The following is a 14,450-nucleotide window of genomic DNA, read 5'->3' on the forward strand; positions in this document are numbered from 1 at the left end:
CACAAGAACCAGCTCCACAACTCTGATATTTTGCCGCACCCATTATGCGAGATTCTCAGTGCTACGGAGTGTGCTCAGACATGATGCTCTGGCACTTATGGCGTTGTTCGGCTACAACAGGTGCTAACTCTTCAACATTTTGCAATATAAAAATATTGAATTCCACCTCCTCCAATTCAAAAGTAAATTTTAGATTTAGAGGCCACGTATTCATATGAATGTTTTATAATACTTATCATGTCTATACAATTTTCCTTTTAACAAATTCTTAGAAAATCTAGAATTCAGATAAAATAAACACATACGAAATATCTAACCATATTTATAGTTGCTTCTGCAAGAAAATTAATACATATTGTAGAATTTGTGCGTGTTTGAGATTGAAGTGAGAAATATAATTTTTTATAATAGAGTTTTTAAATGTAAACTTTTACTAAAAAAACTATTTAATGTTTGGTAAACATGCACCTAATTTACTTTTAAAGTTAGTTATGGTAATTTTAAAAAAATATAACAAGCACTCTCATTGGATTAGTTGAAACTAAAATACATTTTTTATGAATATAAGTTGAATTTAACTTTTAGCTATTCCATTCACATAAGTCTCCACATTAGAATAATTATTTTTTTATTATATGGCAATAAAATAATATAAGATAAATTTGACTTTGGTTATTCATGTTAAATCTTCACATTGGATTATCCATTTATTTATTATATAGTAATGAATAATTAATAATTACAAAATTTTTTAATTTTTTAAATTATGAATTTATTTTATTTTATCATATTTTACTATTCATAATATTATATATTAATTAGTAATCATATTTTAATTATATTTTTTTAATTGTCATTTAAAAGTGAGAGAGAAATAATTTATATAAAATATATTTGATGAATGAATAGTTCATTTCAAATTTAAAAATAATTTTAGAAATGATTGTAGCTATTTCAATGTAATCACATTTTATGATTTAATAGCTAAATCTACAATAAATTTAACTTTTAGATAATCTAATGAGAGTGCTCTAATGTCGGAGTTGTTGAACAAAAACTTCAATTTGGTACCTTTAAAAACGAATACTACTAAATTTTTTTTAAGTGCTCGGAATATTTTTTATAAATTTACCAAACATACTGTTTTTTCTTTAAAATAGACCGCTAAAATTCTTTTTAAACCTCCAAACTCAAACCTAAATAGTCCTTTGCGTATCATTCTTTCATTTTGAGTAATTCGTACAAAACTAAAAAAAAAACGAAAAAACAAAAACCTTGATGCAATCTGAATGATCCTTTCATGACGTCATTTTAGCACTTGATGGACATGGTTATAGTATGAGCACGCAAGCATAAAGCCGAAGACATGGGCCAATGTAGGCCCAACCCAAGTTTAGAGAATCGAGTTTGATGGAAAGTCCATGATTGAACTTATTATATAGGCAAAGTTCTCCTTGGGCATCATGGCCCAGGAGTTTTTATGGCGTTTAAGATGTGATTTTTTATTTTTAATTTTTTTAAATTTGTTGGCCGAATGAAAATAAATAAAAATCTTATTTGTTTTTTGCTTATTTAAGAAAATAAAAAGTTAATAAATAACCGACAGGAGCTTACTTGGTTGGTGTTGTTAGTCATTCGAAAAGAAAAATGATAAATACACGTAACTTTTTATAACACTTTACACAATAATATTTTAAAAAGATGGATACTTTTATAAAATATCTGATAAACTTTAATCATTTTATAAAAATATCTTTATTTTATTATATATATTGTGAAATATGTTATGCAATATATTGTGTAAATATCATTATTTTATGCCAAGTCTATTAAAAGAGACGACAAATAAAGAGACAATCCCCTCTACCCTACAACACCCACCAACAAGTTCATCTCCTCTTAAAATGAACCCGACCACCTCTTAGAGCATTCTCATTGGATTAGTTAAATTAAAGTACATTTTTAATAGATGCAAGATAAATTTAGCATTTAGCTATTACATTCACATAAGTTTCTATATTGGAATAGTCATTTTTTCATTATATGACAATAAAATAATATAAAATGAATTTAACTTTGACTATTCACATCAAATCTCCAAATTGGATTATCTATTTATTCATTATATAGTAATGAGTAATTAATAATTTTGAAAATTTTTTAATTTTTTTAATTATGAATTTATTTTATTTTATCATATTTTACTATTCATAATATTATATATTAATTAGTAATTATATTCTAATTATATTTTTTCAATTGTCATTTAAAATGGAGAGAGAAATAATTGATATTAAAATGAGAGAGAAAGAAATAATATAAAAATGATTTGATGAATGAATAGTGTGTTCCAAATTTAGAAATTAGTTTAGACTTTACTGTAGCTATATTTCAAATATTTGGAATATAGCTAATTCAATGTGAGGGATTTTACGACCTAATAGCTAAATTCTCATTGGATTTAGCTTTTAGCTAATCCAATGAGAATGCTCTTATCGGGGTAGATCAGCTTTCCAGAACAGTGTAATCACATATCATCAAGAGAGATCCTCATTGCCTTTCATTTCTTTCTTTTTTTCAAAAAAGAAAAGAAATTCATATTTTTATATTGTTTTTCTCATTTGAGTAACATTGTAGTTGGATTTATAAATTGAAGACATTCCCATTCTTTAATGGGTGGGTATGTTGTGACGATGTATTAAGATTTTTTATTTTTTTTTAAAGAAAAATTGTTATTATTCATTTATCATACAAACTAACATACATGATCAGATATATTTTAGAATGTCTCCTTATCAAACATGACATTATAAATTAAAATAATATATTTAGAGTTTTATCAATATACTATTTTCTTTTGTGATTGGTCTTATATTTGATAATATATTCTGTCTAAACAAAAACACAACTTACCCTTTATACAAAAATATGACTCAATTTTTACAAACAAACGTCCGAGAGAAGATTTTAATTTTTTGAACAATAGATGTGGACAAAATATTAAATTTTAAGAAAATTAATATAAATTTTAAAAAATAGATATTATTTAGTTCTGTAGGGACGATTTATTTTGCAGCTGTCAATCAACGCAGCCATGGACCGACAAAATAATTTCAAGCAACGGTTTAGATCGCTTATGGGCCGAACACTTGCACCGAGTTCCCGTGTCTCGGGAAAGTACTGGAACCCTCTCATCATTATTAAAATAAATAAATATATTTTATATTTTGTATATATATCTCATTAACGAACAGAAAGTACTAGTACTCACGCTTGGAGTTGGCTTCTCTTTGTTTCTAGGGTTTTACGGCCTCCTTTTGCCATTTCTAGCCAATATGAGGTAAGGGCTCTGCTCCATTTCCTATGTTTCTTTCCTGATTTTGTATCTTTGCCTCTCTGATTTGATCCTTTTATGCTCGGGCTACTGATGTTTACTTCACACACTGCCTTTTCGATCTGTTTGGTTCCTCAGAAAATGAATGGAATGATACCCAAAATAAAGACGGGATTTCTTATACTTACTTTGTTTTGATGATCTGTTGTTTCAGGCGCAAGTGTTGTTTTTCTTTTTCAAAAGATTTTTTTTCGTTATTATTTTGCTCATTTCCTCTGGAATGAGACGCTTTGTTGGAAAATTTGTGAATGAAAATATATTTTTGGAATGTAATGTAGTTGGTCGGTCATTAATTTCAGTAATTGATTTTAGTTGGAACTTGCGGTGGAATCGTATTTATACAAGTAATTGTTAATGTAAGTGGCTGATAGTATTACTAACCACTTATATTCATAATTACCAATTACGAAATTTAACTCCAAGGGCTTAGGATGAGTGCCTAAGCACCTGGTAACCATTACCCGTTACCGATGTTTGAACCCCTAGGGAAACATCTTTGGTGCCTATCCTAATCATTTATCCTGGTTTCTAAGTTGTGTTGGACATTGGATATACTCCATGTAAAATTGCAGCACAATAAAAATTACGGTTTTGAAGACATGATGAACCTCAGGTGGCGTTGAAACTTTTCACTGTTGAATGTTAAATTATATGTTTGAACTAGCTAGATGCATGCAGTGCATGGGAAACTGGTTTTTGCATTGCTAAGGTCGTTTTGAACATTTCTAGTGATCTGGTTAACAAGTAAAGGATATAGGCTAGGTTAATGAATTGCCATTCTGCGAGAGCCACTAACTATAGTAGTTGCCATTCTGCAAGAGCCACTAACTATAGTACTTTGAATTGTTGTAAATGGTCTGTCCAATGATTGGTACTTCCATGCTTTTTCTCTATTCCTTTCTAGTTTTCTCACTCTTATTAATGCTTTTCCAACATATTGTAGTCGTCATCCTGAGGTGAAGTGGGCCCAGAGGGTGGACAAGGTTTATCTTACAGTGCTACTGCCAGATGCCAAAAATGCGAAGGTTAATCTTGAGCCTGAAGGAGTTTTCACCTTCTCCGCTAGTGCGGGAGCGGGCGACCTCCTCTATGAGCTGAAATTGAATCTTTTTGATAAGGTTGATGTAGAGGTAAGAAGTTTGTTTACCTTATTGTTTGTAGCATTTAATTCACCACTGAGTTGTTTGCTAGTATATTTATCCATTTCTCTGCTCACAAAATATAACCCCCATAAGAAAAATAGTGTTTGCTAAACTTTGCTATTATTGATCAATGCTGGCCTGGTCTTGTGCTGCCCATGTTGCCTGTGAATTATTATCAGTTAATTAGGTTCGTAGTTATCCAAATCAATCGTTCAATATATGTGTCCATTATGTTTTATGGTCATTCAACAATATTTCTCGCTATAACTCTTAAGGTCAGTAGGTGAAGTAATTTTTTATATTAGAGCTTTGTGAGACCGTATGATGCCAGCTATTATGCATAATTATTGTGGTATTTGGTTTGGAAAATTATGTTTTAGATATTTCTTTTAAGTAATTTATTTTTAATGTGTTTTTTTATCAATTTCACTTCATTCGTTTAGGAAAGCAAAATAAATATAGGAGTAAGGAGTATATTCTGCATCTTGGAGAAGGCAGAGAAAGTATGGTGGAAGAGGCTGCTGCGTGAAGATGGCAAGGCACCACATTTTATCAAAGTAGATTGGGACAAATGGGTGGATGAAGATGAGGATAATGGTACTAGTTCTTGTCTAAAATTTTGTGCTTTTAATAGAACTAGTTTAATTGAAAATACTATGATATTAGTTTGGTATTAATTGACTTTCTGTTTTGATTAGGTGCTAATGACTTGGATTTGGGAGGAATGGATTTCTCGGTATGGGGATGCTAGCTTAGGGGATTTTTATATTGTATTTTCACTTTTGGTTGTGGTTTTTGGCTTATTAATGTTGTATTCTGCAGAAATTTGGAGGTATGGGAGGTATGGGAGGCATGCCTCCAGGCATGGGAGGCATGGGAGGCATGGGCGATGATGCAATGGGTGGCTTGGGAGGAATGGATTTCTCCGTATGTGAATACTAGCTTATGGAATTTTTATATACAACTTTTACTTTTGGTTAGGTTTAATGACTTAGTTATTGTGTTTTGCAGAAATTTGGTGGCATGGGAGGCATGGGTGGCATGGGAGGCATGGGTGGCATGGGTGATGATGCAATGGGTGATGACTTCGAGGACAGTGATGATGAAGGTAACAAAACCACAAGTGTTTTCAATTAATGTAGGATGTAGTGCTTTGTTATGTGTCACACTTTCCAGACATAAAGCTGGTGAATCCTGCTATGTTTGTTGGTGTATGCATATTAGTTAATGTAATATCCCAAATTTAGGTATAGGAAGATGGTGAATTGGATCCTAAATTGTTAAGGAGGGAGAAGTTCTTATCCTTTACAATGATTTCTTTATTTCGATGAGTACCCTATCCTTTATAATGATTTCAAAAGGCTCTAATTGTAACATTGAACAATTCTTTTGTAGTATAAGATTGGATGTGGCCTGGCCTTCCTTGGGCCATTACAATTGGTATTTGAGCGAGTATAGGAAGGTGACAAATGAGATCTGACATTAGAAGGGAAAAGTTATTACCTTTGTAATGATTTCAAAGGGCTTCAATTGGATTATTGACTAGTCTTTTGGAGTGGGTTGGGCCTTCGTTGTGTCTTTACAATTAAAGAGACCAAAAAAATTAAGGTAGATGGAAGGAAAGCAAGTTATTTGTGGGAGTTGTTAAGGTTAAGTTATATCTTAAAGGAGATGTCCGCTATTGATTTATATTTCTCTTTTATCAAGTAACAATAGAGTTGTGATCTGGCTGATATGGCGCAACCAGTTGAGATCCTATATATGCGACATTATATAAATGTTGAATTGCAGGCAATTCTTGTTATTGAAAGAAACATGGGTTTGCAGCAATGTGCAGATCTGTAGATATACATAGTAGAAAGCTGAAGATATAGTTACTCATTCATAGCATTTTCACTCATATCTTTATTTGTCTTAAGAAAAAATTGAAGAAGAAATCTGAGTGTTGTCAAATTGCACATATGGGGAAGCTGACATTGTATTTTGACCTTGGACCTTGAAGTTAATGCAGTAGTAAACTTGCATTTTATTTTGTTGGGGGTGTTAATTTTATGATTAAAACAATGATATTCATGCAATTATTTTACCACCAACCAACGTGATTGGAGTCATAAAAAAGCTTGTATGCATATATATTATTACTCTTTACAATAAGGGAGATTCGTCAAATGCACTACTGAAATAGGAAGAAAATGTTTAGTGCAGTTTTTCAAGTCTTGTTTCATGGTTTTTTTTTTTTTTCCCCCCCTAAATTTCTAACTGTTTATTGACAACGATGTGTATGTTTTTTTTTTCCTGTTATGGCAGATCAAGAAGTTTCAAAGTCAGACAAGAACTTGGAAGGAGGTGCAAAGGCAGAAGAAGAGCATGGCGGTGCTTCCGGAGAGAAAAAAGAAGCTGCAGCAAGCATATAGTGTTGTGGTGGGTTGAGAATGATTTTAACTATGGCTTTGAACTTTGTGGTGGGTGGTAAATTGTCAGTCTCTTATGACTGTATCCATGTGTGTCAGTTTGTACTAACAGGGTTGATATCTATGATGTTCAATCATCAAAACTTGAACAATATATTTCGCCTTGGCTAGTAGACAACAAACCATTAATTTCAGACAGGCAAATATAATTTTTACTTCAAAATAGAATGTTCTGTACTTTTTTAAAAAAACATCTATGATAATCCAGAGTGTTTAGCTGGACTGGGTTTTGCTTCATGGTTGACCAATTTATGGAGCCTGGTTGAAGTTAGTTTATATATTTCAAATGGGTAAAAGATAGGTACAAGCTATAAATAGATAAGTTTGTACAAGTTTTTTATAAAAAAAAAGTTAAGTCTTATTAATAAAGAATGGGTTTTTTTTAATAATTTTTTAAAGTTGTCTGCTTTTTATAAGTAAAGTTTGTCTATTTGAAATTTGTAGAAATTGTTTCTCATTTGAAAGAGAGCGTATGGACATATGTCTTAGTTGAGTGCTTTTTATAGGTGGGTTTTTAAAGAAGAGATATTTACAATCGCGAATTGTATAATTATTAGATAATTGTTTCGAAAAAAATAAATAAAATATAAAATATACATGAAAAAAATTAATTTTTTAATAGTAATTTTTATTCTTTTTCAAAAAGATTACGAGACGATTGTACATTTCACGATTATATGTAGAATTACTTGAATTTTTATTTAGAAAAAATTTATTCATTATTTTTACACCACATGATTTTTTTATTTTTATTTTTCTTATCCCCTATTTGGGATTGCGGTAGAAGGTTAAAAAATATTTAAATAACCTTAAAAGCTCTTTAATAGAAAAATTAAATTGTTTAAATGTTATATATCAAAACACTTATAATCTTAAATAAGATAAAAAATACATTTGAAGCTTTTGCTTTTTCTCAACGTACTTTTTATAATAACGCAAAACGTGATTCAAATTTTAAAAAGATTATTAATGAACAAAAATATTATATAACTTTCAAATTATTACAACTTTTAAACTTTCTAGAATATCGTTAATCTTTAAAATTTTAAATAATCATCATTTCTACATTAGAAATCATTTTTTTAATCTGTTTCCAAACAAACGTAAATAAGCTTTAAATATATGATTACCAAACAGTAAATAAGTTTTTAATAGTAAAACTTATTCCTTAAGATATAAGTTATAAATTCTAAACTGATAAACTATATTTTCTATCACAATCCCAAACATGCACCATATCCCGTTAACCTTGAACGGCAGGTTGTAACTTATAGCAAATCAGCAATGATGACTAGTGAATACATTTTTGAACGATTAACAATGGGGGAACTTTCTGTCAATAATAATCCTGTAATTGAGACAGCCGAGATTGAAAATGGGAAAACCAATAATATGCATAATCAGCATGCAGAAAAGGAGTTGGAGAAAGGAAATCCATAATACTGCCTTCTTATTGCTATAAAATAACCCTTTGGACAAGGAAAACACACAATTAAAATCACCCAAATGCTAACAATAAAATAAAATAAAATCACATGGATGTTGACTTTCCTTCTCTTTTTCTTTGGTTTTTATCTTTTGGGGTGTTTAAATTTCAATAATAGAGTTTCTCGGTGGAATAAAGAAAAATCACAGCAGCACAAGCTTGTCACTAAGTTCTGAGGTACTACAACTACTGAAATTGACAATTACAACTGGACAAACCCTAAGAATAGAGAAGCATTGGAGCAACTAACCACCCGGATGTTACCGAAAAACCTAACCACCCCGATAGCACATATGAAGTTAGACACCAATGCGCCTTCAAGCCACCCATTGAATTTTTTCACACCATAACATATATCAGCCACGGCCACGTCCAGCACCTGTCACAAAAAGAAAGAAGATTAGTGGTGCTTACTACAGTATTTACATAATGACTTTGTATTTTTCTTTTGATGGGTAACCAAGACCTTGTCCTTCACCAGCATTAAGCAGAATATACCATGGAAAGACCAAATCAGTCATGAAATACACTTTTCCCTGAATTGACTTTATCGGTAGTACTAATAGTTCTAATCAGAGATAGTGACATAACAGAAACAGAAATATAGTCTATAACTAAGCTGATTTTTGCTTTTGCAATAGGTGTATTCTCCATCAGCAGCTGGTAATAATACATAAAAATAAAATAAAAATCAGCAGCTGGTGATAGGAGACTACGAAAGTATAATCTACCACCGTTCTTTGCATACTTCTAAGTCAAAATTCATTATACTCACATTTGCATTATATTCGACAAATATAGAAATTACTAGCAATTATATATTGGTTTAGATAAGTTCACCTCTGTTTCCACCAGCCTTTCCACCGGATCCACCTCTGCCTCGGCCTCCCTTAGCACCTCCATCATCCAAACCTCGTCCAATTCCTTTTGGTTGGCGTCCACCAGCACCATCCTCCCTACCCCGTCCTCTTCCGCGCCCAACAACCCCGGGTGGTCTCCTATCTGGAAAAGACAATTGATCAGATAAGAACCTAAATTTAAAAGTAGTTTCCACTTTTATGAATGTAGAAAGATTTTATATTACCCTAAGAAAGGGGGGGGGGGGGGGGGAGGAACCTAAAAAGAGAACTCAAAGCAGGCAAATGCCTTGATCAAGCTAAGTATACCTGAGCGGCTCTTGGTTTCTTCCTGAACCTTATCTATCACCTGAAAATACAAAGGAAAATACCAGGTCAATGCAAATGCACCACTAAAACAACCAGAAGAAAGAACGCACGAACCAAAGTGAATGCTGATAGAATCATGGCATCCAAATTTTAAAATATGCAAGCTACCTGTCAACATCAACTCATTCACAACAATAACAGATCCTGAATTCATGAATCCAAAACCAATGTAACTTAAGCTGATATTGATAAAAGCATAAAATAATTTTTTTTTATAAGTAAAAGCGTAAAATAAAATTAAAAATTTGAAAAAAGTATAAGGCATATATCAATGAAAATAAAGGTGGAGTATTTGTGCTTGATGTGCAGTATTTGGAAGGAGCATAATGCATGAAACTACAAAGGTTGTGAAAGAACTTTTCCATAGTCAAGAACAGACTATGGACCATGGACCATGGCAATTCCCAATCTGAATCCTTTATAGATTTTTCTAGTACTTGGCTTCTCTAGCCTTCCTTAAATTAGGTGTTCCCTTTTGTATACCCCCACTGCACTTGGGTTGCACCCCTAGCACTTACTGATAATACATGGTATATTTACTTATTATAAATCATAATAACTATAAAGGTGGCAAATCAGGTAGGTGGAACCCAATGCAAAAAATAAGCTATCAATCCAAAATTATACCTATAAAAAAAATCAATCCAGATTTGAAATCCATTCATCTTTACTTTCCAGTAAATAGAGGCATTAATCAAATAGAGTTAGCTTCAAATAAAACTGAATAATTGATAACACCATCCACAAACTAGAGCTCAAACTCTAACCATGCCATTCTTAATGCTCCTGAAAGAAATTAATAACTACCACCATGAATATCATAGATGACAGATCAAATACAGAATCTCATAATGAATAGAAGATACATTAATATGTAAAAAGAGAGTGATGGTAAAAGTACAAGGACGGCCACATTAATTTTATATTTTCAGATAATTAAGAACACCTAACATACCTCATCAGGAACTCGGAGGTACTTGATTGTATTCCCACGGATGTAGCATTCAGGCATTCGCCAAAATCTATCTCCATCCTACATCATGATTCCAATAACAAGTGGTCATAATATTAATCAAGAAGGCAATAATATCCTTATCAAGAAAAACACTATTTGAAGAACAAAAGCAAATTTGTTTCTAAACAAAAAATGCAATATGATTACTTTAGAGGTACAGATGACTTCACGAAGATGAATGTTCATCCAAGTATCACAGTTGACCAAATGCCCGTTATAGGTCTCCCCATTTTTCAGTTCCACCAACTGTTACAATGCAGAATAACTTCACATTACGAATCCCTAAGCAGAACACAATGTCTAGGAAGCATCATAAACCGGTGTCTATTAAAAATGCAAAATAAACTCGATATGGAGACTAAGCTCTCACCATTGGGTGCCCTTGGGCACTCTTAAGTAGAGAAAGTGGAAGCTGCAACGAAAAAATAAAAACAGTGAGTAGCAAAAGTTCCCTTAAAATAAAATCAGCACCAAAATTAACCCTAATTCTCGTTTTAAGTCGCAGAAAATGCATCAAAAAGACAATAAACTGTTAGTAAATTCAATATTTCAAATCATTCAAGAATTTCGCTGTACAAATAGGACGGCAACTTGGTTGAGATCGGTACAAGCGTTTGGCTTGTTTAGGTTCAGCTTCATTTTTTTCTATTGCTTTTTAAAAACACCAAACCGATGGAAGAGCATTACTGTTTCGAAACCAATTTTAGGTTTCCATTTTTTTTCTCCCCACCATTTTCTCAGGAACAGAACAGAAGTTATAAATTTTGTTCGCAGAGTTACGTACCATCTTTTTAGGGCACAGAAAGCAGACCCAACTAAACCTGAAACAGATTCGAATTCAAAATTTAGTGCATTCCAAATCCTAACCCTAGACAAAAAGAAAAAGTGGGTGGGGCTACTGATACTGCTCTCATAGGCAGAGCGATTGCGGGTAAGTATTTTCAATGAAACCCTAAAACACGAGAAATGGAGATTACCACTTGAGATTCTTCCGCTTGCAGCTTCGAGAGAGAACGGAGAATTTCCAACGGATCCGCCTCTATGGCTGTCGCGTATGTATGACAATTCGAAAGTACAAGTTTTTTTTCCCCATTTTACCTTTATTTATTTAATAAGTAATCGAAGTTGATTAAAAATTAAAAATGAAACAGACGCAATATTATAAATATTTTTATTTTTTAATATTCATAGGAATGTAAGAATATCGTTATTTTTGTATTTTTTTACAAATATTTTTAGTTTTTAATTATAGAAAATAAAATAAAATAGAAAATATAGATGGAGAAGAGAGAACGAGAAAGACTTTGAGACTATATTTTTATTATTATCAATTGTTCTTGAATACATAATACAGAGAGGAGAGATTATATTATAAAAGTTTTTTAGCTTCGTAATTTTTGGAGGTATCTTTTGCTTGGTGGTTAGAGTTTTTTCCTTTAGGGATTCGCCCATGGCGGCGCCCTTGGGCCCTCTGATGTCATCGGCACCAGTAGGGGCACGTCCTGATAGTAATCCAGGTGGTTCAGGAGGAGTGTTTAGTGGTAAGGAGGGTGGTCTTCCTCAAAAGTCCTACATGTAGGCGTTGGCACGTACTAATAATCCTTTGGGGTTCAAATTGCCTATGAGGTATCCGGTGGAGGTTGATAGAAAATTGGGGTTTATTTTCACAGAGGCAGAGATGAATAAGGCGGCTGAGGACTTTCAGTTTGCGCTAGTTTTGAAATTCTTTTATGCGAGGCCTATGATCGATGCGGTGCGATTGGCCATTGTCAAAACATGGGGCCTTCTGGAAATTTCTACTATGAGTTTCATGAATGAATATCATGTCCTAGTGCAGATGGCTTGTGAGAGGGATTTTGTTCATGGTTGGGCTAAGGAAGGTTGTGTGATAGATGGGTGCAGTTTTAGAATTTTCTGATGGACGAAAGAGTTCAACCTGAATGAATAACCTTCCATGGTGGCTCAATGGATTTTCTTATCAAGATTGCCGATGCACTTGTATCATAGGGATTGCCTTCAAATATTGGCCAGCAGGTTTGGTCGATATCTTGGCACTGATAACGCAACTCTGAATAGAACTCGTGCTACGGGTGCAAGGGTTTGTGTTGAGGTTGACCTCTCGGTAGATTTGGTTCAAGGTTTTCCTATTATGGTGGCAAATAAGAAATTATGGCAGCCTGTTCGGTATGAAAATATGGGGTTTTATTGCTCCAAATGTCGAAGGCAAGGCCATACCGCAGTGGTGTGTAAGGTGGGACAACCAGGTATTCACCGTTTTGAGGCGAGGAAGGAGGCTGGGAAACAGGGATCCAATAAGGAAGTGTGGTGTGAGATACGGGTTCCAAAGGTATCAAAACACCAAGATGATCAAGTAGTCGATGTGTCTCATCCGGTGGTGATTCAATCTGAGGGAGTGGTTGTCCCGGATGAGCAAATAGGGGTTCAAAGGGTGAATGTGGAAGTGGAGAAGGAGCTTGACATTAAACGCATGTGGAACAATAGTGGAGCGGAAATTAGTGCTTCGCAAGATGGAGGTGGTTCAAGGTCTTCTGATGTGGTTCTGTTGGAGGTGGCAGTGCAGGAGGATGAGTGGGGCAAAGGTAAACAGGTAGAGGTGTGTCTTAGAGAGGATGATCCGTATTTACATGGAGGGACCCCTGCAAACATGCAGATTGCCATAGCATCTCCAATGGTGTATTTCTTATTAGTGGATGGTAGAAATAAACTGGCTTGGGAGGGGGGAGGTTCATCAAGAGTGATTGATGAGGTGTTAGCAGTGGAGGGTAGGGGTGTGGAACAAGAGTTTCAGGGAGTTGATGGCCATCTGTCGGATTGTGATGAAGAAGTCTCTCTATAGCAGATTGCTAGGAAGAAAGGCTATGAGTCTGAGTGTGATGAAAAATTGTCTCAGGGAGGATTAAAGAATAAAAGTAAAATGGTGTTGTGTCATTCTCAATGGGTGTTGTCCCGCCCTTCAAAATTTAATTTATGATTGGAAATGCACTAGTGTGGAACGTGCGAGGTTTAGGCACGTCACGAAAGAGACTTAAAAGTTTGATTAAGAAGTTGAATGTTTCGATTGTAGCTATTGCGAAACCATTTGCAGGAGTGGATAAATTACTCCAGATGGCTAGTTTTCTGGGTTTTAAGAATTTATGTTCTAATGAGATGGTGGGGGTAAAGTGTGGCTATTATGACAAGAGGAATTTGAGGTGAATATTGTTGATATGACAAACCAGTTGTTGACTGGATGCTTTAAGAGTGCAAACCAAAAGATGATGTTAACATTTGTATGTGCGAAATGCAATTACTTAGTGTGGCAGGAGTTGTGTCAAGCGTTGGAGAGTCAAAATGGGGATGTTCATTGGATGGTTGTGGGTGACTTCAACATAATCCGAGAGGATGGAGAGATAGTAGGTGGTAATCCGAGATCACTTGTGGCAATGGAGGATTTTAATCGGTGTTTAAATTCTTGTGGTTTGCTGGAACCCCTGTAAAGAGTTGAAATTATCATGGTGTAATGGTCAGGGGGGTTGTGTGCATAGTTGGGCTCTGTTGGAAAGATCTGTCATGAATGAAAGCTTTATGCGCTGTTTTCCTTTGGCGTCTATGAAATATTTATCTAGGAAAACTTCAGATCATAGTCCAATGTTCATTCAGGGATCTGTGGTAGAAGAAAGATATGGTCCAGCGCCCTTCCGTTTTCAGAATATGTG

The 14,450-nt window shown here is 33.7% G+C and overlaps 2 protein-coding genes across 2 annotated transcripts; one reads left to right on the forward strand and one right to left on the reverse strand.

Moving 5' to 3' along the window:
• The first annotated feature begins 3,248 nt into the window (after positions 1-3,248).
• Positions 3,249-7,230, forward strand: LOC108985659 (uncharacterized protein Os08g0359500). Its single transcript, XM_018958036.2, has 7 exons — positions 3,249-3,340; positions 4,338-4,524; positions 4,980-5,133; positions 5,235-5,272; positions 5,359-5,463; positions 5,548-5,644; positions 6,844-7,230. The coding sequence occupies exons 1-7, from the start codon at positions 3,336-3,338 to the stop codon at positions 6,948-6,950; spliced, it is 693 nt and encodes a 230-aa protein (XP_018813581.1). The 5' UTR covers positions 3,249-3,335; the 3' UTR covers positions 6,951-7,230.
• A 1,206-nt stretch (positions 7,231-8,436) lies between these two features.
• Positions 8,437-11,839, reverse strand: LOC108985664 (probable U6 snRNA-associated Sm-like protein LSm4). Its single transcript, XM_018958042.2, has 8 exons — positions 11,712-11,839; positions 11,519-11,555; positions 11,105-11,146; positions 10,882-10,980; positions 10,675-10,752; positions 9,660-9,699; positions 9,334-9,495; positions 8,437-8,872 (listed from the first exon to the last, which is right to left on the reverse strand). The coding sequence occupies exons 2-8, from the start codon at positions 11,519-11,521 to the stop codon at positions 8,850-8,852; spliced, it is 447 nt and encodes a 148-aa protein (XP_018813587.1). The 5' UTR covers positions 11,522-11,555; positions 11,712-11,839; the 3' UTR covers positions 8,437-8,849.
• Positions 11,840-14,450: the final 2,611 nt, after the last annotated feature.

Source organism: Juglans regia, chromosome 8 (assembly GCF_001411555.2).
Source record: "Juglans regia cultivar Chandler chromosome 8, Walnut 2.0, whole genome shotgun sequence".
NCBI classification, from domain to species: Eukaryota; Viridiplantae; Streptophyta; class Magnoliopsida; order Fagales; family Juglandaceae; genus Juglans; species Juglans regia.

Excerpts from the sequence above, each read along its gene's own strand:
- LOC108985664 (XM_018958042.2), bottom strand. Across the intron at positions 10,753-10,881 it reads AAGTCATCTGTACCTCTAAA|GATGGAGATAGATTTTGGCG; the intron begins GTAATCATATTG and ends ATCATGATGTAG. Across the intron at positions 9,700-10,674 it reads ACCTCCGAGTTCCTGATGAG|GTGATAGATAAGGTTCAGGA; the intron begins GTATGTTAGGTG and ends TTGTATTTTCAG.
- LOC108985659 (XM_018958036.2), top strand. Across the intron at positions 5,134-5,234 it reads GGATGAAGATGAGGATAATG|GTGCTAATGACTTGGATTTG; the intron begins GTACTAGTTCTT and ends TGTTTTGATTAG. Across the intron at positions 5,645-6,843 it reads CGAGGACAGTGATGATGAAG|ATCAAGAAGTTTCAAAGTCA; the intron begins GTAACAAAACCA and ends CTGTTATGGCAG.